The 27,788-nt window shown below is 33.6% G+C and overlaps 5 protein-coding genes across 6 annotated transcripts in view; 2 read left to right on the forward strand and 3 right to left on the reverse strand.

Moving 5' to 3' along the window:
- The window catches only part of LOC104803810 (myb-related protein 3R-1-like), a 5,733-nt gene extending 4,090 nt beyond the window's left edge, over positions 1 to 1,643 (reverse strand). The window contains exons 1-6 of the mRNA XM_010527877.2: positions 1,428 to 1,643; positions 823 to 988; positions 626 to 680; positions 447 to 504; positions 228 to 322; positions 1 to 95 (exon numbers count right to left, since the gene is read on the reverse strand). The exon at positions 1 to 95 is cut by the window's left edge and continues 1 nt beyond it. Of these exons, the coding sequence (XP_010526179.1) occupies positions 1 to 95; positions 228 to 322; positions 447 to 504; positions 626 to 680; positions 823 to 893 (374 nt within the window). The 5' untranslated portion in view covers positions 894 to 988; positions 1,428 to 1,643. The remainder of the gene's footprint in view (positions 96 to 227; positions 323 to 446; positions 505 to 625; positions 681 to 822; positions 989 to 1,427) is intronic.
- Positions 1,644 to 5,174: 3,531 nt separating this feature from the next.
- LOC104803812 lies at positions 5,175 to 8,964 on the reverse strand. Of its 2 annotated transcripts, none has more exons than XM_010527880.2 (13): positions 8,781 to 8,964; positions 8,294 to 8,613; positions 8,016 to 8,175; positions 7,616 to 7,816; positions 7,450 to 7,514; positions 7,276 to 7,303; positions 7,098 to 7,177; positions 6,853 to 6,939; positions 6,711 to 6,761; positions 6,405 to 6,626; positions 6,217 to 6,310; positions 5,955 to 6,095; positions 5,175 to 5,391 (listed from the first exon to the last, which is right to left on the reverse strand). In XM_010527880.2, the coding sequence occupies exons 2-13, from the start codon at positions 8,510 to 8,512 to the stop codon at positions 5,306 to 5,308; spliced, it is 1,434 nt and encodes a 477-aa protein (XP_010526182.1). In that variant the 5' UTR covers positions 8,513 to 8,613; positions 8,781 to 8,964; the 3' UTR covers positions 5,175 to 5,305. The 2 variants fall into 2 exon arrangements, with proteins under 2 accessions (XP_010526182.1, XP_010526181.1); XM_010527879.2 differs by having other exon boundaries at positions 7,098 to 7,180.
- Positions 8,965 to 12,903: 3,939 nt separating this feature from the next.
- On the forward strand, positions 12,904 to 14,133 carry LOC104803813. The gene is made up of 2 exons (XM_010527881.1): positions 12,904 to 13,127; positions 13,835 to 14,133. Exons 1-2 carry the CDS (start codon positions 12,976 to 12,978, stop codon positions 13,908 to 13,910), a joined length of 228 nt encoding a protein of 75 aa, XP_010526183.1. The 5' UTR covers positions 12,904 to 12,975; the 3' UTR covers positions 13,911 to 14,133.
- Positions 14,134 to 14,231: 98 nt separating this feature from the next.
- LOC104803814 (two-on-two hemoglobin-3) lies at positions 14,232 to 16,532 on the reverse strand. The gene is made up of 4 exons (XM_010527882.2): positions 16,344 to 16,532; positions 15,707 to 15,837; positions 15,028 to 15,172; positions 14,232 to 14,684 (listed from the first exon to the last, which is right to left on the reverse strand). Exons 1-4 carry the CDS (start codon positions 16,478 to 16,480, stop codon positions 14,576 to 14,578), a joined length of 522 nt encoding a protein of 173 aa, XP_010526184.1. The 5' UTR covers positions 16,481 to 16,532; the 3' UTR covers positions 14,232 to 14,575.
- An 8,217-nt stretch (positions 16,533 to 24,749) lies between these two features.
- LOC104803816 (protein MARD1-like) lies at positions 24,750 to 27,420 on the forward strand. The gene is made up of 3 exons (XM_010527883.1): positions 24,750 to 24,926; positions 25,668 to 26,689; positions 26,950 to 27,420. Exons 2-3 carry the CDS (start codon positions 25,680 to 25,682, stop codon positions 27,053 to 27,055), a joined length of 1,116 nt encoding a protein of 371 aa, XP_010526185.1. The 5' UTR covers positions 24,750 to 24,926; positions 25,668 to 25,679; the 3' UTR covers positions 27,056 to 27,420.
- The last annotated feature ends 368 nt before the right edge of the window (positions 27,421 to 27,788 follow it).

The raw sequence follows: 27,788 nt of genomic DNA on the forward strand, positions 1-27,788 counted from the left end.
CATTGCTTTCCTATGCGGCCAGGTAAATGCCGAGCAACAGTAGACCATTTCTTTGGCCCATACTTGTTAACTAAATCAATTATTCTCTCATCCTCCTTCAGAAATATGGAAGAATAACATGTCATCGAATACAATTACATACATTGTTAAATAAACCGAGTCCCAACGACAGTGACCATAAGAAAAGAAAGCATGTAAAGCTAGGGTAACCAAGATTAGAAAGTCACCTCTTTTGACCATGGCCCTTTTACAAGTTCTGGGTTTAAGACTTTCTGCCACCTATGTAGACACTGGACATCAGTCCTATTCTGAAAAGATTCAGCTGAACAAGTGGGCCGAATTACAATTAGACAGAACTTGTGCAGTATGCCACAGAATAACAGGCAAACCTTACAGCTAGAAATAAATACTGCAATTAGTTTCCTAAAGCTCGGTTGTTGACTGACCTATCTTCTTCCAGTTCTTTCCTTTAAAATGCTCAACAGCTTTCCGCAAGATATCATCCTGAATACGTTTTGCAAGAAAATATAATTAATCTAACGGGGACCGATTAAATTGAAATCAACAAAGCAGCAAAATAGGCACTGCAAGAAGCATACACAGAGCTCAAGGGTAAGGAACCCACCTCTTCAGGGGTCCATTGTCCCTTGGTGGATCGTCTTGCAGGGCCATAAGTCCTCCTATGAGAGTGTTTCGCAAGTCATTAGTATAGATTCCAACATTTTACATTACAAAGACTTATCAGATGCTCAAAACGAGTCCAGAAATGATTCAATCTCAACATAGAAACCAACACAAGGATGGGGAACTAGGAGAGCATACCCATCCCTCCCTTTCTGGACACCATGGGAAGACCCTTCTTGAGGATTTGATGTTGTCATCTCACTTTTCATACCCCAATCCTTACACGTTCTCTGCTGTATGTACCGAATGTCTTAAGAATCATCATAGGTCCAGCACGACGCTAGACCTGTTTCCCTACTTTATCCTACAATCCGAAATTTAACCCGAAAAAAAAAGAAATATAGAAGACAAATGGAAGAAATAAGAACCCTGAGCTTCCACTGTAACAAAAAAATTTTCAAGAGAAACGAACAAACAACATCATCGTGCAAGGTCAGATAAATAGCAAATGAGTAAACTTCCCCAATAGGAAAACCTAGTTATGAGATTATGACATTCAATGCGGAAATTAGCATCAGATTATGAGATTCAATTCAGAAACTAAAAATCCCTCAAAGGTAGTTTATGCACACAAAACAGCGATTTCAAAATCTGATAACCCAAAACTCGCAAAAACTTCGATTTTTTTTTACAAAGTAAGGATCAAACCAAAATACCAGTAAGTATTCCAGAGAAAATGAGTTCTCAAACACGATATATAGGTTCCCGCACAACAAACAGCAAAAAAAATTAAGAAGACCCACCAGGATGGGAGCTTCAGAGGATGAAACACAGATAATCCGACAAGAATGAAATGCGAGGCCTGTAAGGCTCGCACACTTGCAGATCCACGGATCCAGATTGATGACGAAATCAAAAGATAGAGATCCGGAGTTTGGCGTTGATCGACGAAGAAGACTAGTTGAAGAGAGAGAGAGATTCAAACAATGAACAGGTGAAAATGGCAGTTTCTTTCCAAGTCCCCGACTCCTGAGTGTTATTACAGATAACGGAGATCGAAGCCAGATATGATCTCAGCCGTTCATTTCAAGTTCTGAATCTCGTCTTTAAAAATTGTTCCATTTCCACGCCATAATAATAATAATAATAATAATAATAATAATAATAATAATAATAATAATAATAATAATAATAATAATAATAATAATAATAATACACTTTGGTTTTTCTTTGTTATATTCTTAAAATTAGTCTCTCAGACAAACTAACATTTTCTCAAATGATTCAAACTAGTAAATTATATATATAATTAGTATGTTACGTTTTATTTTTATTAAAATAGTAAGCATAAAAATTTTAAAAACACTTAACAAGTTATTATTTTATATTTTCAAAACAAATTGTGTAGAGTTTTTTAGAGGTGAATATTTAGAATTAAGTTTCGGTTTGAGGTTGGTTTGATTATTTTTTTAATTTGAATCTTTAGTATAAAATTTTTATTCTGACAGATCTTTCAAACTATTCTATTTTTTACATGTGAATTAATATTTTAAATTCACTTTGGTTGTTTCTTTGGTATATTTTAAAATTAGCCTCTTTGTTCAAATTATAATATTTTTTCCAAATTTACAAAACTAGGCAATTTAAATATGCTATCGTTTTAATTGTTAATAGGGATAATCGCATTTAAATACCCGAACTTTTACAAAAATCCCACATAAATACCCAAACTATAAAATTGTCATATAAATACATGAATTTTTCATAACTCCCACATAAATACCCAGACTTTTTAATTTTTTCCAAATCAACCACTCATCCGTTAACGGCGTTAAACGTTACTGTTCACTCGACAAAAAATTGCTGACTCAGCAATGACTCAGCAAAAAAAACCCGCTGACTCAGCAAAAAGTGTTGACTCAGCAAAAAAATATTATTAAATATTCAAATTTTTATTTACATATATTTAAATTAATATATACATATAAATTCACACATATATATATACAAATATATATTAAAAAAAATTATTTATAATTAATAAAATACATATACACATAACTACAATATATAAATGTATATATATCATTACTAATGCATATATATTAAAATAAAAATAATTATAATTAAATTTATGTATATACATAATATATGTATTAAAAAAATAATTATAACTAACATATATACATATAATATATATTAAAAATAATATTTATATGTATACATATTAATTATATATACAAAATATACATATACAACTAATTAGGGATTTGTATATAATTATAATTATATATATTAGTTGTATATGTATATTTTGTATATATTACTAATATATATACATATAAATCTTATTTTTAATATATATTATATGTATATATGTTAGTTATAATTATGAATTTATATGTATATATTAATTTAAATATATGTAGATAAAAATTTGAATATTTAATAATATTTTTTTGCTGAGTCAGCACTTTTTTGCTGAGTCATTGCTGAGTCAGCAGTTTTTTGTCGAATGAACAGTAACGTTTAACGACGTTAACGGATGAGTGGTTGATTTGGAAAAAAATTTAAAAGTCTGGGTATTTATGTGGGAGTTATGAAAAGTTCAGGTATTTATATGACAATTTTATAGTTCGGGTATTTATGTGGGATTTTTGTAAAAGTTCAGGTATTTAAATGCGATTATCCCTTGTTAATAATTTTTTTTTCTCTAATATATCTCTTCCATGCCTGCCGTTTTCTTTTTTCTCTTCCTCTCTTGCAACCCCTCCATTTTTCTCCTTTTTCCTCTCAACATAATTCTTCTTCTTTTAGAATATTAGATACTGAAAACCAGAATCTAAATCCAAATTGAAATGTTAACTACAAAATTAAACTTAAATTTCTAAAAAAAATTAGATTTAATCAAATATAATTATAGATTAAAATTCAATAAAAAAAGGACAGGGAAGACAAGAGACTATAAACACATTTTTTTTTTTATCAGGGTGATATGCTACTACCATTTTCTGTTGAAATGTTTCTGTTTTTATTGTTTTTTTTTTTTGCAGTGTTTTTATATTGTCGTGTATACATGCCCCTTTTTTTAAAAAGTTTTTATGTATTTTTTTGTTTTTTTATAAATTTTTTATTTGTGGCAGTGGCACTAATCTTTGCCACTTTAATTTTCGTCCTCTCATGGAGATGGCGGTGACAATAGTACTAATCATCGAAGAAGATGAAACGATAATCCGTTTCCTTAAAAGAAAACGAATGACTTGTAATAAAATCACACTGAAGGGAAAAAATTGTATAAAAATGCAACAATAAAAAAAATTGTTTTAATATGTTGTATGAATGTCTGATAATCTTCATGAGAACAAAACGGGAACACTTTATGGACCAAGAGTTTTTTTTTTATAATCCGGAAGTTTACCGGAGGACCGGAGAAGTCCAGTGAATGTCTCTCCCCACGTTTGAGTTTGAACCCATGATGAGAATATGTTTTGTATGTTCTTTCACCATTAGACTATCCAAACTTGGATTTATGGATCAAGAGTTGCCTTCTCACCTTCAACAACTCAAAAGTTGTCTTCTTCTTCTTCTTGCCAAAGCTAGTTAGATTCATAGATTCTAGGCTCAAACCCTAAGAGCTTTGTTTGGGCGGCCGCTCGAGTGATCCGGGCCTCTCTTCTGCCCGAATCTCCCTCCGTTACGAACACAGCTACAGCTCGGGCTTTCTGAGATGCTTCAGTTTCATCAAACTGGCTGTATCCCGACTCAGATCCCATCGTGAAATCGACAAACTTCATGATCAAATAATACAAGGAAACATTCTTAGCAATCCATGTGTTGAATAGAACATAAGGAGAAACATTCTTAGCAAATCGAACCTTCAAGTATATATTACGAGTGAAACGTCATTCGAGACAAATTCTATTAATTAGAGTGTATGGATTCGACAAGAGAAACTCCAATTCCTATCATTGATGATTCACGAGATAATTATATGAATAATTAATTCAACTTCATCATATAATCGAAGATCATAGTACATATACTCGAGATAAGAACAATACGATGCAAATTTAATAGAATATAAGTTGAACTAATGAAAGTTCCAACTAAATAAAGTTTCAACTCAGATTTATATAAATTTACGTTATAGCAATGTTTTATTATAAAATACTTATTAATCTAAATATATTATTATTAGATTTATAATACCAACCAAATTTGTATCATTGTTTAAAATGTATTTGTTAGGTGTTCGTCGATCACATTTTTTAGATACAGTAGGATCTGCAAAAAATTGAAACTCATTCGTTGAGTCATAAAAAACTTATAAAAACATTATTTCGATCTTTTACTTTTTAACTCTTACTTCTATATTATTATGACCTGCAAAAACAAAAACTATTCACAATACCTTTTCAAAATAATACAACATATTGTTATCTTCTTGATATTTAAAAAAAAATCATTTTAGAATATAAATTATAAATCAAAACAAAATATATTTTATATAATTTTAAAACTAATAATAATTTTTTAAAGATTTATATATATATTTAGTCGACGCGAATGGCGTGTATTATTATCTAGTTAAAAGAAATCAAGAATCCATGACTTACAATTGTGTAAACAAATTATTAATAATACAATCGAATCGACAAAGGGTTCTCGATTTCCGAGAACATTAAATATCGTACATGCAAAGGTTCTCGAAACCCATATACTCGTGCCGTTGGATTTTGCCGACCATGTTAGAAATCCCGACGCCACCTACGAAGAAACAGTAGAGATCAGTACACGACCTATCGTGTTTTGTCGGTTTGGATTGTTGAATGCATATATGTTAGCGAAAAATCTTGAGCTACGGGGACGACAGATGCATATTAGAGATCTCGGTCTCGGGTTTATCAATCTGATTACCCGATCTCGACCTCGTACGGGTCGAGTACTCAAGCTTCGGGTACTGCTGGGTGTGACGAGGGGTCGGTATCCACGGGGACACGACGTATGACGGTGAAAGGGCGAGACGAGGAAAGAGAGAGTCAGGACAGAGGAGCGAGATGATTCGAACATTTGATTTGAAATCGTCTCGCTCTCAGCCCTCTAGCGCCTTGCCTTAGCCACGACACTTCGAGACCGTCTCTCTCCCTCCGCAACCCTTCACCCTCTCTCCCTCGGCTCGAATTACCCGCGGATACGGGTACTCCCCGGCCGAAATCCATATTTGTCCTGTCGGTGTACAAATACCCGAAATTTCGGGTACCCGACTTCCAAAAAATGGAAACTCCAAATTTTGGATTCGGCCACTCCTATAGCTAGGTGGATAGTCGTACCTAGCGAAATGGCGCTGATAAAGATCATGAAGGCGAGGATGAAGATGATGAGCGATGCCCGGCCCAGCACCGCAATCAGCCTCCTCACGACGTGCTGTCCGACGAAAGCAGCAACCGTTGCAACCGCCACGAAGTAGAGAGCTAAGCAAATGAAAAAAGAAAGACTTTTAGAAAAAGCTTTTGGATAGTTCCCATAAGGCTACTATGAATAAGATGCAGATTTAGGGTTTAAGTTTTCGGGTTTTTCGGGACGAAATCTCACCGTAAGGGACGGGAAAACGTTTGAGAATATAGTATTCCACTACAGACATTGACGACGAGAATGTCATTGCAAAAGTAGCGGTTGCACTTGATACCTACAGGTAAGAATCAGAAGCAAAATTTTATTTTACATTTCCATGGCTCCAATTCCAAGCTGGTTAAAAGTGTTGGCATATGGGGAAAAAAAACCTGTGGAGGAACCCCAAGCTCCAAGAACAATGGACCCATGATGAAACCTCCTCCTAAACCAAGTAAACCACCGACTATACCGGCCAATACGCCAAATGTACAGTAAAGAAGAAGCTGGGCGACGGTAAAGTTCGTGCCTGTTTCCCCCTTTGATGCGATTACTCTTCTTCCCTGGTATAGAGCTACGGCTTCATATGCCGATACACCGACTGATACAGGAATCTGCATTGTATCAAGAACCCCTAAACGTGATCCACATATCTCAAATCATGAAAGATCCGAAGAAGAACGTTATAGATTTCGCACCTGTAACAAGTTGATGACCCAATATAGTGCAGAACAAGTGGTTGTATGTTGCTGTTTTCCAAAACGGTGAACAAGGCGCTATTAGCAAAACACGAACAAGAGCGAGAACGAGGGATTGAAACATACGGAGCAAAAAGACAACCTTAGCTATCTGCAGTGCCAGGAATACAACCCAGACCAAAACTAGAAGCCCGAGTTCCTTCCAGCAGACGTTTTCAAGAACGGTTACCTGCAGTTGCTTGCACGGTTAATTGACAAAGATCATTTGGCAACACCCAACAACAACATCATCATCAACATCGCCTTAATCCCAAGTTTATTTGGGGTCAACTGCATGAATTCTTCGTTCGAGAATACCCAACAGCAAAAAAAAAGAGTGGCATTTACCTCTTCTTTCTTTGCCTTTCCAGGATTGCTGTCAGGAGCAGCGGGAAGAGGCCTGTATTCGACTTCCGCACCAGAGGCACCTGCTGGACAAAATGGGAGTATGAGCCAACGTTTTCCCGAGAAAAATGAAAAAAAAACAGATTACCGAGAAATGTTCAAACAACAAAACCCAACTCACCACTTGACTCCAAACGTTTAGCAGCCTCCTGTAGCACAAAAACAAACAACACATCATGGTCATATATAGAAAGTGAGTATCATCTCATTTTTGGTTATGTTTATTCATGCAGCCACAGTTCCGAACATATATACAGGAAGGCCGCTGTTTAAAGGCCAAGACTGTACAAAGTACCTTCTTTTCTATGGTTTCCTTCTTCCAAGTCTCGCAGCCCTTCAAAAACGCCTTCGTTGATGTGCCTGATGACATCAATGGAATTGATCAGATAGGTTTAACCAGGGAATAGATCCATAGAAAAGCAATGTATGAGCAAACTGAACTGATCTGAACAGATCATCACCTAAAAAGAGAATGATGAGTAGGACTGTGACCATCCAATCAGCAAAAATCACATTGAAGGCAACCCCAATACTGATTCCAAGCATCAGCATCGGCTGGATCAGCAGCGCGAGATCATAGTCGATGATGGGCATATCAAGTGTAGGATGCCTCAATCTTATGTTGTAATATACGGTTGACACAGCAGCACCCATGATCATGCCTAAAAACAACAATCATGTCGTCAAAACAAGAATGTGAAGAATCATGTCACCAAAACCAACAATCATGTAATATACAGTTGATACAGCAGCACCCATGATCATTGCCTAAACACAACAATCATGTCATAAAACCTTGGAAAAATCCAACTCATCAACAAGAAGAATGAGAAAGATTATGATCTGATCTGCATCATTTACATTTTGAAATTGCTGTGGCAGACTTTGGATCAAATCCAATGATCAAGCTGAGCATCGGCACAAAGATACCGCCACCACCGACACCCCCTACGCTACCAAATGCTGCCCCAAAGAATCCAACAAGTGTGCCCACAACGATTTCCCAGTTGAATTCCATCTCCTGAAATCGATAACCCCCCAAAAAAATATGTGAACATGTTCTCTCTTCCATGCTCCAGCAACAATAGCATTTTCAGACATCCGCAGCATCGTATAGAACAGAGAAAGAGATAACTTGCCGGCCAAACATGATGATAACCTCTTCCATCAGATTTCCACAGGAAATTTACAGCTCTAAGGAAGTAATTGTGAAAAACTCCCTGCATTTCTGAATCAACACTCGAAGCTTCTCCTCTCAAGTTCCTCTCAGCAGAGACAAAGGCAAAAGCTAGAGCGAAATTGACCGCGATCACGACTACCGATCTCATAACTCGCCATTTCGATCCAAACCCAGCCATTGTATTCACGATTCCAGAAACGGGTACGGATTAAAAAGAATCTACCGGAAAAACCTTTGACAGGAAAGGGAGGAGCGGATCACAGCCTGAACCAGCGTATCCTACAGAATATTTATAAAAAAAAAAAAAAGAGAACAACAACGTTACAAGAAACCGGAAGCATGCGGGTTTGGTTCCGGAGAAGACAAAAAGCGTCAGGACAAAGAAATGATTCCTGGAACGAAGACTAAGAAGGAAAAAGACAATGAAGGTGTAGTGGTGCCCTTACGATAGAACTCGTCCCCCGCGGATCAGGCGACAAACGCATGAATCTCGACTTTGAAATTTTCCGGAGAGCCAAACAGAAGACTTTCTGGGGAAAGATCTGCGAGAGAATGAAGGGAAAATAATAATTTAGACAGAAGGAAGACAGATCCGGGGAGGGAGAATTTGAGGGAGACAGGTTCGATTTACTTTATTTGTAATTGAAAAATAATTAAATTAAAAATCATCTTAATAGGATTTTGATTAGGTTTAGACACTCGGTTTTGATAAGAATCGAATATAAGCTGATTCAGTTTTTAAATTTCATCACATATACCCTTTTTAATATTAAATTAATCAAAATTAATCTAATTTTGGATTGAACATAAAAAAATAATCCAGAGTGAATTAAAGTAAATTTCAAAATAGATACTGAATTATTCAAATAAAAAATTTAGATAACAAATAAATGGTTATAATTTTAAAAAATAAATATATTTAAAAATAACTAGATTTAAAATATCTGTCCAAAATTATGATTATAGAATTAAGTGACTGAAAATTAATTTAAAATTAACGAACATAGCGTAACTTGAAACATATAATTTACTATATAAAATTTTGATTTAATTAACAATAGACATGTTATAAATTTTTAATTCATGTTATTCCATTCTCAAAAGTTTTCCAACAACCAAAATTAGGTATGAATTTATATTTATATATGCTTTAAATCAATGAAAGAAAAGTAGCATATAGAGAAGAACAAAAATGTGTAAAGTTTGATATCTTATTATTATAGGCGTTGCTGAAGTTTAATTTTCTTTATTAATATTTTATTAGTAAAGTTCATGGTCTTTTTGTCATTAATAATGATTCTCTTCTTTGGCATGGAGTTTGATTTTTGTTAAAAAAAATATATATTTATAAACCAAAATCTTATAATTATTTTAGGAAAAAAAATTATAAGATTTATATTTGTTTTAGCAAAAAAAAAACTTGATTTTACAAAAGTAATCCATGAGTCAAGTAAAAAAATAAACCTTGTGGCAATATCTTTTCACCACCCAAATATTTAATACTACTTGACGTATATAAATTTGGGATAACTATAAAAACTATAAAGTGTGGATTTTGATTTTTTTTAAAAAATCTCATAAATTACCATATTGTTATTAAAGTATGATCATTCATTTCCCTGTTTGTCATTTTAATCTAAATGTATTTTTTATTAAGATTTGCATTTTTTTCATTTTTGTGACATGTATGTTTTCTTTACTTAATTAAAGTAAGAAAACAGTCCAAATAATTTATGGCTAAAATTTGAAACTTGATGGTTTGTATCTAATTAGTATAATTGTGAAATTTACCTTTGGAAGAACGTCATATTCTAAACCAATCATAATAATAGGTGGTAAATTATGTTAATTTCGTTAACCAAGTTTATTTAATTCAAACAATTTGTAGAAAAAAATAATTAAATTATTTTAAAAAAATTTATGACGACAATTTTTCACTGTTCACGCGAGGTCTTCGAATTCTGAATGGACAGCCAATCAATGAGCCTTAGTGGACTTCTTTTTACCACTTTTTTACATTATTGATTATTTGACCTGCTTTTGGACCCACACACACCGTTTAGATGCAAATGTATTTCAACATGCTAAAAACGTGTTATCATATTAGGTTAACATTTTATTATTATTTTTTAATCAAATTAGATAGTACAATCGATGAAATAGAAATACAAAACGTCTATCTCGCCCCGAGTTTGAATTTCAAATTGGACAGAAAAACGTATATTCTAATCACATGGTTTGTTCTCGACTCCGAAATTAGTATGAAACTCGGCCCAAAACACCCGATTATAAAAAAATATTTTTTTTTTATTTTTTTATAACCAAAAAATTCATTAGGCATTCCACCCATTTAATCTATTTTGCGGCTGTTACGTAATTAATTGCATCCATTATTTTCCATCAATAAGTGAAATCAATCATTTTGCTTGAAATAACTTTGCCATTTATTAGATCACTGGATCATCACATATACCGGGTATTTTGAATTTTTGATAGGCAAAACCATTATATACACCAACTAAACCATCCAAGAGTAAAAGATTAAGCAATGCATCATTTCAGTATATATTATTAGTTAACGTGTAAACACCACACACACACACACACACACACAAAGATGGTAAAAAAATTTACATAAAACTACCAAAAGACTTGTTTTATAAGTTCCAACCTAACGTTTCCTAATCATATAATATAATTAGTTTAGGCAAATTTAAGTGCGTTTAATTTCACATTTCCCTTTTCCGGTTTTCAACAATTATTTTATATTAGATTGTTATACCATAATTCATTTGGATTGGGCTTAAACTCATCTTTCATATAAAATATTATTCATTTTCTGAAAAATAATAATTGAATTAAAATATTAAGGTTATTCTTATACTAATTTAAATGTGGCCTAGAAAGATAATATGCAATCAAATGTTATATCAAATTCCGTTCCATTAAAGATACATTTTTACAAGATTCGATTCGACGGCTAAACGGAAATCTCAAAACTCCAAAAAGGAACGCCTAGTGGATAGAATTTCATAAAGGTGTCAAATAAATTTGATCACGACATGACCATGTATTTTTTTGTTTTTGGAATTCGCTGATTGAGGCAAAAGGTTCAGTCCTTTCATCAGGGGCAAAGGGGTAAAAAAAACAGGTCATCGTCAATAAATTAGGTAACGTAGATTACACGTCAACATGTCACATTGTATGGCTGAGATTTAAAGTTGATTTCTTTTTCCCCTTGCACTGTACGGATGTTCCCAGGGGGGAACATGAACACTGTGAAGAAGAAAGGCTGGACTACCACGTGAACAACGACAAACATCCCCACCACCTCACATCACTACCGACGAATGAACCGGCCGGTTAGCTCCGGTCAGAGTTCATATCAAACCGGCTATGAACCAGGACCGGTATAATCATTTTGTTAACCGAGATTGCACGAGCTTATGAGTCAATGCCGGAAGCAGTGAAGCTTGCATTGATTTCGCTGCTCGAAAGGGAGAATGGCTGATTCTTTTTTTTTTTTTTTGGGTAATATTGGAAACCCGTCAGGTAGCCTTTCGGGTCGAACAGTCGTTTGACCCCGTGGGTCACATAACATTTTGGACAGTAAATCTACCGATCCTAGCCAACAAACCACGCGAAGCGGGTAAACCAACCGAAACTGACCGGTTCAAAAAAAAATTCAAAACTCAGAAAAAATCAAACTCATAACCTCGTATAGAGAGTATTTGTCATTTTGCAACTGAGTTTGGGATTTTAACCGAGAAAGACTGATTCTGTAAGGGTATATTGTCGTAGTAATTATATATATATATATAAGAAATCAATGGTTGGTTTGTCCTGTTCTTATCCACGTTCAAATCTAAATGTGGGGAATGATATTTATCCGAATTTTCTCGCTCTTTTGAAAGATGTAATTGAACCAAAAATACGATAAATTTTCAAATCATAAAAAAATGACTCATCTGAATACAAATGACATTGTGTTAAATGAAACCCGGAAATAAAAACACTAAACTTGGTTCAATTAGTGGTGAAGCTAAGCTGATTCGATTAACTTGTAATCAGTTTAAAAAATATTTATTTTCTATTTGTTGTCAATTTGTTTTTTTTTTTAAACACCAACTCACTACGACCCGTTTCATATAACCACACGGCCCAATTGATGTGGTTACTATGGCCCACTAAAGGCCTAATTTAATCACCTCATAGCAGTTGCGGTGTTGTCTACCTGCTTTTAGGCGTGGGAAACAAGTCAGATCGAACCAAACTAATCTGAACCGAACCGTTCTAAACCGAATATAACCGGGTCAAACATTGTTCTATCGACTTTTCACGATCCAAATCAAAACCAATCTAACAAATTATAATGTTTCGTTGGATTAAAGAGAAACGTTGTCATCGATTCTGAGACAGATCGAATTCAATCCAATCTTATGACACCTTCATTCGGCTCGATTGATATCAAACCGGATTAAAAAACACGAAACCGAACCGAACTAAACCGGATTCTCCGAACTGGCTGTTTCCTTCATTCTCCTATCCCAAGGAACAAAGACCCTTTTAAATCCCTAGAGAGAAGAAGGTGAAGAAGAAGTAAGGCGTTGGGGAATTTTCGGAAACTGATTTTCTCGGAAAATGGGTCTGACGAATTTCATATTGACGGTTGCCGGAGTTGGAGCGGTGGTGATTCTCTTGAGGGGCGACGTCAAGCAATCCGCCGCCGTTTTCAGGCGCAACGTCAAGCACATCCGCAACTGGCTCGAAGAAGAATCTTCGGCTGCCTCCAAGTTAGCTCTCTCTCTCTCTTGATTGTTGTGCATATACATGGGTACGATCCTTTGGCGTCGATTCTATGATTCTGATTTCGGTGTTTTTGATTCGAGGTGTTGGCGTTTTTTTTTTGTTAGATTTCGAATTTTGGATTAGTTTGATTTGTATAACTCTTTGTTACATCTTTGTTTTGATTTGGTTTCATGATCCTGTTTCTGGTCCTCTTCATTTTCTTCTGTTTCTACAGTGTGATTATTACCTGTAAATTCCGAGACCACAGTATGGTGGCTTCAGAATGATTGGAACTTCGGAGATTGTGTAACAGATATGTTTTGGTGAAAAGGGTTCTCTTTGATGTGATCACAAAGCAAAAGGGCTCTCCTGGAGTCAATCCTTAAACCAAAACAATGGTAGCCGAGCTCATGTTAAAGGGTTCTCTTGGGTTCAATCCACAACCCAAAACAATGGCAGTTGAGAGTTCTTACACTGTTCTAAATGACTGAATCCCGTCCTTGACGCTTGGTTTGTGAGTTCTAAGATGGATTTAGCATATCTTCGATGTGATTAACACATGTACACATTCAAGATTTGGTGTGTAAGAACACATATACACATTGTTGTCTTTCTGGTGAGTAGTGACACCATTGTTGCAACCACCTAGAAACTAGTTTCTTGCTCTGTTGACGTTATCAGTAAGATCTGTTCTGCATTTTTTTTTTCTCAGGGCAGCTGAGAAGGCAAAGCCAAAGGAACTAGATTCGAAGATTCCCGAGAAGGGCGTTCCGAAAGAGAAGGATTAGAGTGTCTGAATACTTGTAGGTGAAGCGATTCTTACAAGAGTTGTTCGTTTTTGAGCCCATGTTTCTACACTTGCTGCTCTAACCATGTTAACAACCGGTATGTGATTTTGAGTTCAGTATAAAGGTTCTGTATTTCCCCTTCTTAGGCCTTAAGACCATGACCTGTGACTACTTTTTGGCCGAATAATACCGTTCTTGCGCACTCGTCGAGTGAAAATTTTTAGTTTCTTGAAATCGTAATGATGATTTTGTAGTGTTTGAGTTTTGCAAAACAACAGTTTTTTGACATTCACATTCACACGGCTACTCGAGATCGAAAACTGTAGAACCCGAATTCGGATACATCTTTACAGGTATTTCACCTCAAAAATGATCTCCATGTCGATCAAATATTCGAAAATCGGGTATACTGTAATAATTCATTACGGGATACCGTTCAAGGGTAAAAGAAAACAATGTCCCCGTTTGCTTTTAGGTTAATACTTATGCAATTGTCAAACAGTTACACTCTTCTTCTTCTTCTTCTTCCAAAAGCATCCAATCCTTTGTTAATCCACTCCCCTTTTATTGTTTAGTATTAAATAACCAAAGGAAATTCTCTTCTCTCACGGAAATTTTCTTATAATTTTGATCCGAATACTGAAAGGGATCATAAGAAACGAGTTCTATTCTTCGGCTGGCTTCTCGGCCGCGTGCTTACATTTGCACCCCACTTGGTGCTGCTTATTCTGATTCTTCAGCTCGTCCCCAGCTACAAGGAAGAACGCAGTGTGCCTGTAAAAAGACATCGGATTCACTGTTTATATATATTCATTCCGAACGAGCAACATCAAGATCAAATGGATTCGGGTTGTTTTGTCCCGATTGGTATCAGCTTTCTCATAAAGATTGAAAGCAACGTTTTGGACCGGACTGATAAGAACCTAGAGGAGGTTAACTGAATAACAACACCCATAAGACAAGACTTTCATCTGTCTGGCATATGTCAGGCAGAAAACTGGCTTCTATCTGTCTGTTTTTTTCCGGAGAACCAAACAGCCCGTCCCAAGAAAAAGACACTAGATTAAGTCGGGCAAAGCAGGAGGGACGATATTTAACTATATGGTGGATGATGTACCTGAAGAAATTCATCATTTTGATTTTTGATTCAGGGTCAATATCCGAGGACTCATCCAGAGCATTTTGCATGTGCTGTAACCATCTCTCTGCAGCTTGATGTGTCACCGGAAAGGGGCGGTGCCGTGCTATCAGGGCAGGATGACCTACACAGAAGACCGGTTGCAAAAAATGATCAAAGCTAGACAAGAGAGAGGGGCAGGTTCAAAGTTTTCACTCAACATGAAGGTGAGAAGGCTCTAGTATCCTTATGAAAGTCTGTATCTTGATGACTTGATGTACTGTGGTATAACATAAAATAAATGTGAGTTAGTATCAGGTTGTCTAACTCTGCGCACAGCTGAAAGAGACAGAAGCTCAATGGTTCACCAACATGAATGACAAATCTGTTTTCTCTGTTTTTAAGTTTCTTTAAAATGAATCAAAGTGGTGGTGTTAGCATTGCATTAGTTCACATCAACCTATATACGTCAGACAGTCTGCAATTTTAACACTTAATTTGATTCTGTGCATGCCCAACACCTGAAAATCTTACAAGCAGGGGATGCTCATTCCGATTTCCACACCCAGAAATAGAATCCAGAAGGGTGAAATTACGATAAATGGCTGGCGGAGCTTGTGTGCTAAAAACCAGGTCGCAAATAAATAGGGGGGAGGAGAATTCAGGGGGATAAACTAACCTCTTCTCTGAGAATACATTGGTGGACCTCCCATTCTCTGCACAAAGAACTCATACTGGTTCTGGATGGCATCTTCTTTCTTTGAGTTTGCAAATATTGAACGAAACCATTCTTCTTCATCGTCATAAACCCTAGTCTCCATTTAAATGGAATAAACAAGATCGCCTCATGATTACATCCAAAGCAAAAAGCACCATGAATACATGCAGCATAGCTTTGAAACGAAGGAAAGCCTAAAACAGCACTCAAGCGTCAACCAAACCTGAAACCCTAGATTCTGGGTCAAATACAAAATCTCTTGGAAATTGTAGTTTCTATTTAAGTAACCAACTTCATCATAAATTCAAATCTTAAAACCCAAATAATGAAGACATCCCAATTTCTTTTTCAGCAAGCAGAATCATTTCGTTACAGATTTTCACTCGAATTCTTTCTCCAAAGAGAAATACTCTTTCTCTTTGATCAAGAAACCTCTCGATGTCCCTATACAACGACTAAACTACACATCAATAACCCACCGCATACAACATGGAAAATAAACAACTAGGGACGAATTCGAGGTTGCTTAGTGACACTTGCATCAAATACAAAATAACGGAACTTCAAATTCCCAACAAGTATACACAAGAAATCGAACCTGTTGTAAAAATTGGTGGACAGGTTGATAAAGCTCTGTAGACCGAGCTTCTCGAACAGATTGGTTTCGTCTATGGCGAACGCGTCCGCTTGATGGACTCCGCTCCATTGTGACGCCTTCTCCTGCAGCGATTGCATCTCTCTCTCTCTCTCGATCGATGTTCCGAAGGAAGCGACGAGGGAAGAAAACTGTGGGCTACGACTACGAGGTTTATAAAGGGGGAGGGGGGTCGTGATGTTCGCGTGTAGAAAACGCGCTTTTTGGCACATTGCCATTGGCTGGTTTTGATTGAATATGAGATTAAAATTTTAAAATCAAAATATTTATATTTTAAATTTAATGGTGCTTATAGTGTGATGTATATTTCAAATTTTAAAAAATTTTAACTTTAATCATTTTTATCCTTATAAATATTTGATAATATTTAAAATTATATGTATTCTTATGTTTCATTCATTGTTATACTTATATATAAGAAAAAAAATGAGGATTTGTTTGAGAGTTTTTAATAATTTTATATATTTAATAGAATTGTTTACAGAGCCTCTTGGTATAATAAATTCGAGCGAATTATTCGATGGAGGAAAGGGTATATTTTTTTTCCTCCCTAAGAACAAATCGGTCGAATTCAATGCGGACCAACTTTAAAAGAGGAAACATTGAATAATGACGTGCCATTAGTATTATTGTTAACAATATATTCTAAAGAATATAATATATCATATCATATAAAAATACTTCAAAAATTAATGCATTTTAGGAATAAAACTCTTTTGAAAACATATAAAATTAGAATTTGTGAACATAGAAAATGAGATCTTGATATCTAATTTTACAAAATTTTAACTTTCTCAAATTAGAATGTGTGAACATAAAAAATGAGACCTAGATATCTAATTTTACAAATTTAAACTTTCTGAAATTTTAAATTTTGTACTTATATTGTTTTTAGTTTTTATATTTTAATTATATTTTTTCAGTTTTTTTTTTAAATTTTAAATTTTAAATTTTTATTAACAAAGTGAATATTCTGATGGATTTAATTTCATTATTTTATATTTGAATTTTCATTTTTGTAAAAATTATATGTATTCGACATTTTATCATATCTTTCTTCAATTAGTATTATCTATTTTATTAAAATAGTGTTATTTTGTAAAAAAAACATTCGATTTTTAATCTATTTTTATATTTTGACTTATATTGAGGCTCAATTAATTTTATTTCAAAATTGGTATTTATTCTAATTCAATTTGTTTAAAAATACGTTACTTATTTCGTTAACTGGTGTTGTCACAATGTCATTATGTAGACATAGATTCTCGATGTCAACATGGTCCATCCACTTACCAGTGGTAGTGTTAGTGTTTGTAGATTCGTAATACATATACCAAGAAAAAGAAAAAGAAAATGCGACGTCCAAATATAATCGAGGGTGTCAATCGGGCCGGCAAAATCCGAATCCGCACTCGGTACGAAGGTTTCGGGTTCGGGTTCAGATTGACCCGATTTTTTTTTGGATCTAAGTAGTTAAGTCCGAAGCCTGACCCTATATATACCTATACCGAACTCGGGTCGGACCGGGCCAGCCCATATAAATCCTTTGTAAAATTTATTTATTTTTTTATTTTTTAAATATTGGGCTTTCGGGCCGACCCGATTCGAACCCGAAGCCCGATTTAGACCCGACCTGAAGTCCAATTTTTTTGGACCGAAAAATTTAGGCCCGAAGCCCGCTAATTTTTGGACTGGGCCGGACCGGGCTTCGGGCCTCGGGCCCAAATTGACTCCCCTAATATAATCTCGCTATTTTTTCACATAAAAAAATTCTGTCTTTTTATTTCCAAAGTTTTTCATGGCCACCTTTACTCTTAAAAAAAATATGTATATATTGTGACATGTAAAATTATGGTAAATAAATATGGATCGAAATTACTGATAAGGCGTTTTCGTTATTGGAGTGTAAGAGTTCTCCAAAGCATTTGACAGTTTAAGATATCAATTAAATTAGAAAGCAAAAAAAATATTCGAATTAAAATCAATATGCAAATTATGTCATGAATTTCGGATATCTAAACTTGAAATCTGAAAGAAAAAAAATCTCAAGAGTTAAAATTTGTAGCTTTTGCTATATAAAACCGAATCCATCAAAACGAATAACATATACATCTGAATTGAATCCAAAATAATTTTTTTTTTGTAAAATCGAATGCGACGTGAACCCCGACATAACTTAAAAATATCTATTTTTTAAAATAAAATCGAATACTATTATTAAACAAAAACATAATCCGAAAAGCAAAAAATGTAAATTAAAATCGAATCGAACCAATCCAAACCAAAATCCGAAATGATACCTACTAAATTTTACAATGGACTTATTATATTGGTCCTAACTTACGTCCAATGAGGAGTTTAAGAGTCTAAGATTTGGTTACCATCGTCACCAAATAAAAAAAATTAAATAAAAAATGACAAGAAAAAGAATTAAAACATTTTTATGGCTACATCTTTTTTTTTATTAATGAAAATGATCATAGATTTATAATAAAGCTTATTGAAGCAAATAAAGATACAAAATTACGAAAGAAATAAGAGATAATTGGCATAATAAATATTTTATTCTCAAATAATATTATAACTTTAATTATTATCAATCATATCTAATCTCCAAATTTTATTTTTATTTCAGTAATAATTCTCTAATCTCGGTGATAGATCTTCCGATGAGATCATATAGGATACAACCGGACTAACGATCCATAAATCATGTAAATAGCTTCGTCCTACGACAAGTGCAATGGAAAGAAAATGGATACAAATATTCAATTTGTGAGGTTGTGAAGAACACGGCAAAGGGAATATGTACATATATAGTTTTATAAGAACTCGATTATGCATCGACATGCGACCTTAACAATACCATTCGTTTTAGACAGCGATGACCCCGATGCTTGCGGTTTATGCTCTACATGTGCCCATCTTCCTATCGCCTGTGTATACGAGAATCGGTTGGTTCTGATATCAAATTTGGTAGAACTCACTTGGTTATAAACCTAATTAAATCTCTTCTAAGATCAATGGATATAACTCATCACAAAAAAAAAAAAAACTATATTGCTAGGGTGATCATATATGCAGCATCATTGCAACCCCGGAATTTAACATTACAACCAAAACATGATATTGTGTTATGGAAGGCCATATATGCCTTTGTATGGTCAATAAGCTTTTACATGGACACAAGAAGAAAGCAAAAATAGTTTAGTGAAATAGTTGAGACTTGCAGCCCAAATATTTCAGCCCATTTTTCTGTTGACTTCTGGCTTTCGGCCCGTTGACTAATCCAATGGACATATATATCAATTAGCCGATTACAAACGTCACAGTGTTTGTGAAAGTGTAAATTAAATTAAGAGACTTGCATTTAAAAAGTATTTGGCTTTTTTACATTTTTATAACAGATGTTTTGTTTCTGTTCACTTGTACAAATTCTATAATTCGTCTGTTAAATTTATATTCGAAAATTTCACAATCTTACAAGGTTGTTTATTTGTACAATACGAATGTAAAATAATCACACATATTTCATCTCTACCGAAACACAATTAACATCGTATATAGAGACGGTGACTGACTGCTACGTAATCGCAATGCAAGATATATAAACTCCTAACATTAACAAAATTCATATCTAATTCTCGTTTTTTTAATCAATAAATTTGAATTCAAATGCTAATATGTGAATTATAACATTGTAGGGGAATTTCACGTATGGTTCCGGATACGTAATTTACTAAGAATGTGGAGAACGATTCGGATAATCGACCTTGATAGTCCAAAACAATAAGAATTTATTAAATTTAATTAATATGCGACAATTAAAGACAAAACACGCAACAAAAATATATCGGATTAATACAGAATCTGTCGGCGGTGCCTGCCATGATCGCGGCAGCTAAACGACAGGTTTTAACCATTAGGGCTAATTCAAAACAGCTAAACACCAAAATCTTCCTCCTTGATTAGAGAATCTAAGCTATCGATTTTTCCTTTTAATTTAATTATTATTCCTCGTGAGGTTGTATTATTATTATTTTTTTGGTTTAATCAATGGAATATTTTGGGCTGCGTGACTTTATTTTCAATATTCCATTGAAAATGATATCGATTACTTCCTGTCCCACAGCAACACTGCACATCAAATCTTTCGTGACTACAAGTTTTGAAATATATATGTATATATATATATATACCTATAATTGCAAATATTTAATGAGCATATATTATAAAATTTTACAAAAGAATCTCCAGGGAGGTATGTGTGGATACCTGACACATGAAGCACACGTGTGGGAATCATGGGCCCCACTAAGAGGGTACATTTGCGCATTACGAAACACATGAAAGGCTAACCGTCGATGACTGAGGCATCATTTCTTCTGCACCGTCGGATTATCTCCAACAACCGAGGTCAGAGATTCTGACATGTGTCTGCGCTCACCGAAAAACGACAAACAAAAGCTGCCTAAAAGTGCACAAAAGGTTAAACTTGAACGACGCAAGCGAGTAGAATGATGGCGTATGGGTCAGGACTAAGACTTGGTCAGGTGACTGACACGTGGCTGTCTTCAGTGTCGGGCTGGTAGTGTTTTACTGACGTTACGTGGACTTTTTTCTTCCAGTTGACAGGTCACGTGCCTTATTCTCTGTTGAGACGTTATCGTTAGTTAACGTCGTTTGTTGTCCGTTAATCTATATTGATATTTTATATATATTTTTTTAGTCTGCAGCTTTATTTTTTTCACTTTTTTTTTCCTTTTATTGTCTACCTGAAATTGTCCCATACGTGGAATTTCATTCATTTTTGTGATACTTTAATGCTTTATAAATGAATCACCGGCAAACTTTGGTCTTAAATTTCATAGATTCATTGAATGGGCTATACAAGTATTTTAATTATTTTTTTCCTAGCTCGACCGTTTATGTACGACATGCAATTACTCAAAACAACGACATACTACCTAATTTGTTTTTTTTTTTTTATAAATTACTCACCACTATACTACAACCACATTTAGTACCTAATTTGTTATATCATTTTTTTTGTTAAACGAATTTGTTATATCATTCGAATCATCTATCCATTTGATTATTTAGTATATATAACCAACTCACCATTATATATATATACACATACATTAAAATGACAATATGAGTTTGTGAAAACTCATCGATCATACCAAGACTAGGTGGTAGAATTGTAAGGTGAAAAGGTACAAAAGTGTTCCACCCGAGTTTGAGCCCATCATGACCAATTTTTAACCAAAAAAAAAATCTAAAAGAGTCATGATATTATGTCAAATACGAAAAGAATAATTTCTCATAATTCTTTTGTTTTCTATAAAAATATATACAGAAAACATATATAATATAAATATAATTCATAATAATTCATAATATGTCATTATCTAATAAAAGTTATTAATATAATTTATTCTAATGTTTATTTACATATTTATCTACTATGGGATGGTCGAGTGGTTGAGTTAGGTTTGGTAACCATCACAGATTAAATGTTCGATCTCTATGACAAGAAGAGATATAATTTTTTGGCTAATTTGGTTTATATAGTTATTCGCGAACCGAAAATTTATCTAACCAATGTGTTCGAATGTGATCTGTTATAAATATATATATATATATATTCTAATGTTTCACATTAAAAAAATCCAATGTGTGATTTTACAAGATCCGTGGACGCTTCATCGCGTCTACATGTCCTCTAAAGCAAACACGTCAACTTTGTCGTTTGGTGATACAATTAACTTTAATCAAGTTTTTAAAGTTAATAAAGAGAGAAGTGGAAAACTATAGTACAGTAATAAATTTCTCCAAAGTCTAAAGTTTCATCCTTTTTTTCAACATTCGTTTGCTTTTCACCGTTTAGCTTTAACCCCTCTTAATTTCTAGTTTCTACTAAAGATTTTTCCATATATATATATATATATATATATATATATATAAAAGATAACAAATAGTGTTTTTGTTCAGAAATAGTTTTTAGTTTTTAAGAAGGTAAAATTGCAGAAAAATTACATGGATATTTTCAAATGATCATTATTAATCAAATTGTTTTGTTACACATGATTTAATTTAAATATAATAATTGTTCTGATTGCTTTTAGTTCAATTAATAGCTGGTGAACTTTAGTTTATATATTATTTACTTTAAATTTTATATTTTCGTTGTAACTGAATATTTTTGAATGTATTTAGAATTGAATTAGAAAATTACAACAATTACTCTTTCTTTCCAGTAGTTATATATATATATATAAAAATATAATTTAGTTTAATACTACAATTATTTAGAAGTGAAATCATAGTGTTTTGAAGGAATGTTATTTTGCCTATCCTAAGCTATTTATAAATTGATAAACAGTTTCCAAAATTATAAATTTTCATGTATCTAAAATTCTCATATAATCGTTACTTGCAACCAAAAATGTATTCGTAAGCTATATAGCTTCAAGTTTAATTACTTCGACAAAAATGTAAATATTGGACAATTTGCCTTTAGAAAAGATTACGGTTTGGTAAGAAGTAATATTATTGCACGTGACAGTTTACCTTATTTATCACAAGTCTCGCAATGTTACAACCAAACCCAATAGATTTTAACGAGTAAAATTGTTTTGATTAAAAAAAATCATGATTTAAATTATTATGTTTAAACACTTTGTTGTATTAAAAAGTTTGAGTTTCAAAGGTATATTTATATGTACATATATTAAACTAATATTCATCCGTTATTATATTATTATATATAATATACTTTTCCACTTTAGACTATTTTTCTAATATCTTGTTCAGTTTCGGCCACGGAAAGAAGATACTAATTTAATTGGTAAAACTAATGCTTCTCTGACACAACAATCAATGCCTGTCGAGATGTGACGCAAGTAAGGAATATTTCTTTTATAAAAACGTAATTATTATTATTATTATTATTATTTGTTATCAAATGTATGAAAATATAGTAGAACAAAATTTATGTAAGCTCGAATTTTTTAATTTTGAAATAGAAATTTATTGACTACACAATTTAGAATATGTTTTTGAAATATTTGGAATTTCAGTATTATTTTGAACAAAACAAATATAATTCGATTAGAAATAAAAAAAATTAAGCTAATATAAGTTTTGAATTAAAAATGAATTCGAATTGAAACATAACCAATTAAAATATTTATTAATATTGTGCATAATAATAAAGGAAGTAGGATAATTTAAGATGAATATATAAAATATATTTTTCCGATATTGATATTGTTGGAGGTATTGTAAATATCGTATAATACGTGTAAAATATTAAATTGACTAGAAAATTAGATAAATGAACGTTTTGGGATTACTTTTTCAACAAAATTAAATAATGGAAATGAAAAAATAAATTGAATAAAACAAAAATAAATAGGAAATTCACAAGCCCACAGAGACGGGTTTCTGGTAAAAGCACTGTGGTGGTAAATGCGATCTGTGGGTGAGAAAAACCTCCGTTATTACTGCCCTTTCTAGAGTATTCCTATTATTTTAACTTATAATAATCATTTTATCATATTAGTTAAAATTTTAGTAATTTTCTAAATTAAGCTAATGAGTGTATCTGGGTTTTTCCCGTCGAAATTATATGATTACAGAATTTTATGTTTTTAAATTTATATACATATATGTATATTGGAGAGATATTGGAATTAAATCAATATCCGAAACAAACAAAATAAAAATATTAATATATATATATATATACACACTCTAATTCAGAACTTTTCTAAAGAAATAAATGTTCTAAAATATTAAAACGATCATTTTCAAAAGATTTGGATAGGTTATCAACGTTAATTTTCTCCGTACTCTGTTCATAAAACATGTAACCATCCTTCCAATGCTTCCATAAACTTCGATATCATATGTTGATTAATATTTAGGATTTCGCTTTACTTTCTCTTATTATTTTTTTATTTCAAATTTTCATCTTAAAAAATATTGATATTAAAATTTTATAGAAACATCTTATATTATATTTTCTATTATAATTTTGATTTGTTTGAATTAAAAATATTTAATTGTTGTTCTTTAATTTTGTCTTATTTTTGTATTCTGTATTGCTTCATTTGATTTAATAAAAATTAAAGGGATATTTTAATTAAATTCATCTGTCTCTATTATATATATAAACAATTTTGATTTATTTTACCAAAAAAAAAACAATTTTGATTCAATTTGTCATATTCCGAATTATTTTTCTCTTTTTTATTTTTTACGGTTTGCACTTTCTTCAATTTCATCTGCAAGTTTTTAATTTTTTTTTTTTTTTTTCAAAAAGCGCGGATGAGGTGAGAAGTTCGTGTCTATATACAGCCAAAATTGCAGAGAGAGAGAGGGGAGGTTCTAGAGAGCGAAGTCTTTGAGAAGCTCAGTCCAGTCCTCTTCTGCTCCCCAGACTCTGAAACCCTAACCAGAGCGGAAGCGAGAGAAAGAGACGATTCTTCATCTCCGAAACCCGAAAGAAGGATCCGGGTCAGATTTTCCCCTCCTTTTCCCGATTGTCTACCGAAGGATTCGAAAGTTTTTGCGATAAATTCAACTCATAGCGAGTTTACAAGTGCCGTAGATTCTGTTTGCTGCTATATCTTTCTTTTAATCTCAGTACGGAAAATGCATATTCTTGTATTTCTGGGCTGCTGCTTCTTGGGAATCTTTCGATTCGAGTTTCATATAATAATCTCGTTTCAAATTGTTCTTTCAGTTTGAATGCAAAAAAAATAAAAATAAAAAAAATTGTTCGATTTCCTCATAGAGTTCTGCCAATGGTCATTGCATAAATCTAAATAAAACTCTTATGATTATTTTAACCATTTAAATCGTTTTGCTATGTTATCATGAAATAGACATTTTTGTGTTTATTTTCTATGGTGTAAGTGTTTGTTTTTTCTTGGAGTTTTCTGGGTAATGCTTTAGCTTTAGGGAGAAGGAGAAAGACGAAGTTCTTGCATGTTATTCGCGCAGTTTGTTTAGATTGTCCTTTTAAATTCAATAGGGTTCTTCTTTTCATGATTTCTTTTTTTTTTAGATAAGTAATTTGTTATATAAGTAACGATTAATCCGAAATGCTCGGTGCTTATGGAATATACTTATCCGATGCTAATTTATCGGCATATTCTATGATTATAGATACATATATATATATGTATCTAAAAATACAGATAACATCTGGTATGTTTGATCTGAATCCTGATTATGTGCTTGATTTGTTAACAGACTGAGATCATAATGCTGAAGACAAGAACCAGTTCTCTGTCTCAACACAAAGATCAAGCAGCAATGTCTCAGTTTCTTGATCCCAAACCTGAGCCTCCCAAAACCATCACCAACCCTCTGGGTCTCCTGATCGGTCTGAGCAAAAAGGATCTATCAAGTTATGATTCTGTCAGAAGCCCTACTTCTCCACTGGAATTTAGGGTATGCTCAAACTTGACGGAGCCTTTCATTAGGTCTCCGAGATCATCATGGCAGAATGGTCATCAGTTCAACTGCTTGGGACCCGCTAAAGTTGGGTTAAGCATCGTGGATTCTCTTCACAATGATCAAAATTTGTCACGTGACGTCATTTTTGGAGCGGCTGTGAGGATCAAGACCCTCAAGAATCAGGACAAGAGTCCTGAGTTCGATCACGAACCCAAGTCTTTGTCCGAAGGTTTCCCCGCGTTGCAGACGACCAAGGAGATCAAGAATGCAACATCTGGTGTTATTTTTGAAATCGGTGAAGACCCTTTTGAGCCTGAGCCTGTAGGGTTGAAAAACCGATATTTTTCTTGGGGTTCTTGTAGGTCTTTGCCAACAGGATCTGGTTTAGCATTGTGTGGAACTGATTCGAGTTCCGGAAGTGATTGTCTGAGGAAAACCCGAGTTCTGTCTCGTTCCAAGCTGGGGGAAGAACTCAGCAACTCGAGCCACCTTTTAGATTTGAAACCGGAACCAAAATCTGGATCAGTTGTCCCAGATACCGGATTACTTGGTTCTTATTCTTCTGCAAATGACATTGAACTGCTAGAAGATTACACTTGTATCATCTCACACGGTCCTAACCCGAAAACTACTCATATTTATGGTGACCAAATTTTAGAGTGTCACAATAACTTGAACAAGGGAGGTTTTTGCGGTAATAAGGAGGATCACATTCCAACCGAGCCAGACTCCCTGTTTCCCTCCGATGACTTCTTGAGCTTCTGTTACTTCTGCAACAAGAAGCTGGAAGATGGGAAAGACATATACATGTACAGGTCCGTTCTCCGTTTTCTACCGTATTTTCTCAAAACACACATGTCCTGCATACCCCAGTTGCAGAGTTACATTGCCTTACAAGCATACGATGATTCTGAGTTATGTTGCTGATGTAAAAGTGGAAAACTTTCCCTGAAAATTTGGGTGCTACTTTGCCTGATGGATCATGTCCTGCAAATATGAACAATCTGAAACTGTTTCTATGATATATGCAACCGGAACTGCATTTGTAGGCTCATGCTTGTGTAATGATATGCAGAGGAGAGAAAGCCTTTTGCAGCGTGGAGTGCCGTTCAGAGGAGATGCTGATGGATGAGGACCTGGACGTGAATCTAAACATGCCCGAGCCTCCTACGAGACCCTGAGCACGAAACAAAACAGACGATGTGCGGGAAGACATGCTTTTTGGAGGAACCCGATATCGTCTTCACTACCATAAAAGACTAATCCTTTCTTCATCAATATTGGTATCTGAAATCTCTCAGTAGAAGGTGGGGAAAACTATGAAAGAACCGTTCATCCGTTTACAAAAGAGCTGTCTTTATGTGCATCTATTAGCAGCAGCAGCAGCCACGGATGAATCGGGTTTTTTTTTTTGTAAATTTTTTGGTATGAAATGAGATGCGTTTTTTGACATTGGGGCTCTTGTAATGTTATCAGCATACTGAAATAAAAGGGTTTAGGGCAAAGTTGATGTGGTTATTTATTTCCCCCCTTTGAGTTTGAGATCCCTTTTGGTGTTTTCTGTTTGCTGAAATAGTTTGAGTTTGTAAGTTAATTATTGATTAAAGGAGACTTTTAAAAAAAGGGACAATGGACTTAAAATACCCCAATTTTTACAAAAATCTCACATAAATATCCGAACTATAAAATTGTCATATAAATACCTGAATTTTTCATAATTCTCATATAAATATCCAGACTTTTAAATTTTTTCCAAATCAAACACTCAGTTAATGTCATTAAACGTAACTGCTGACTTAGTAGACTCAGCAAAAAAACCTATTGACTCATCAGTTTTTTAAAAACTAAAAACTGATGACTCAACAAAAAAAAATTTATTAAATATCCAAATTTATATATATATATATATATATA

This window comes from Tarenaya hassleriana, unplaced genomic scaffold, assembly GCF_000463585.1.
Source record: "Tarenaya hassleriana unplaced genomic scaffold, ASM46358v1 Cleome9, whole genome shotgun sequence".
NCBI classification, from domain to species: Eukaryota; Viridiplantae; Streptophyta; class Magnoliopsida; order Brassicales; family Cleomaceae; genus Tarenaya; species Tarenaya hassleriana.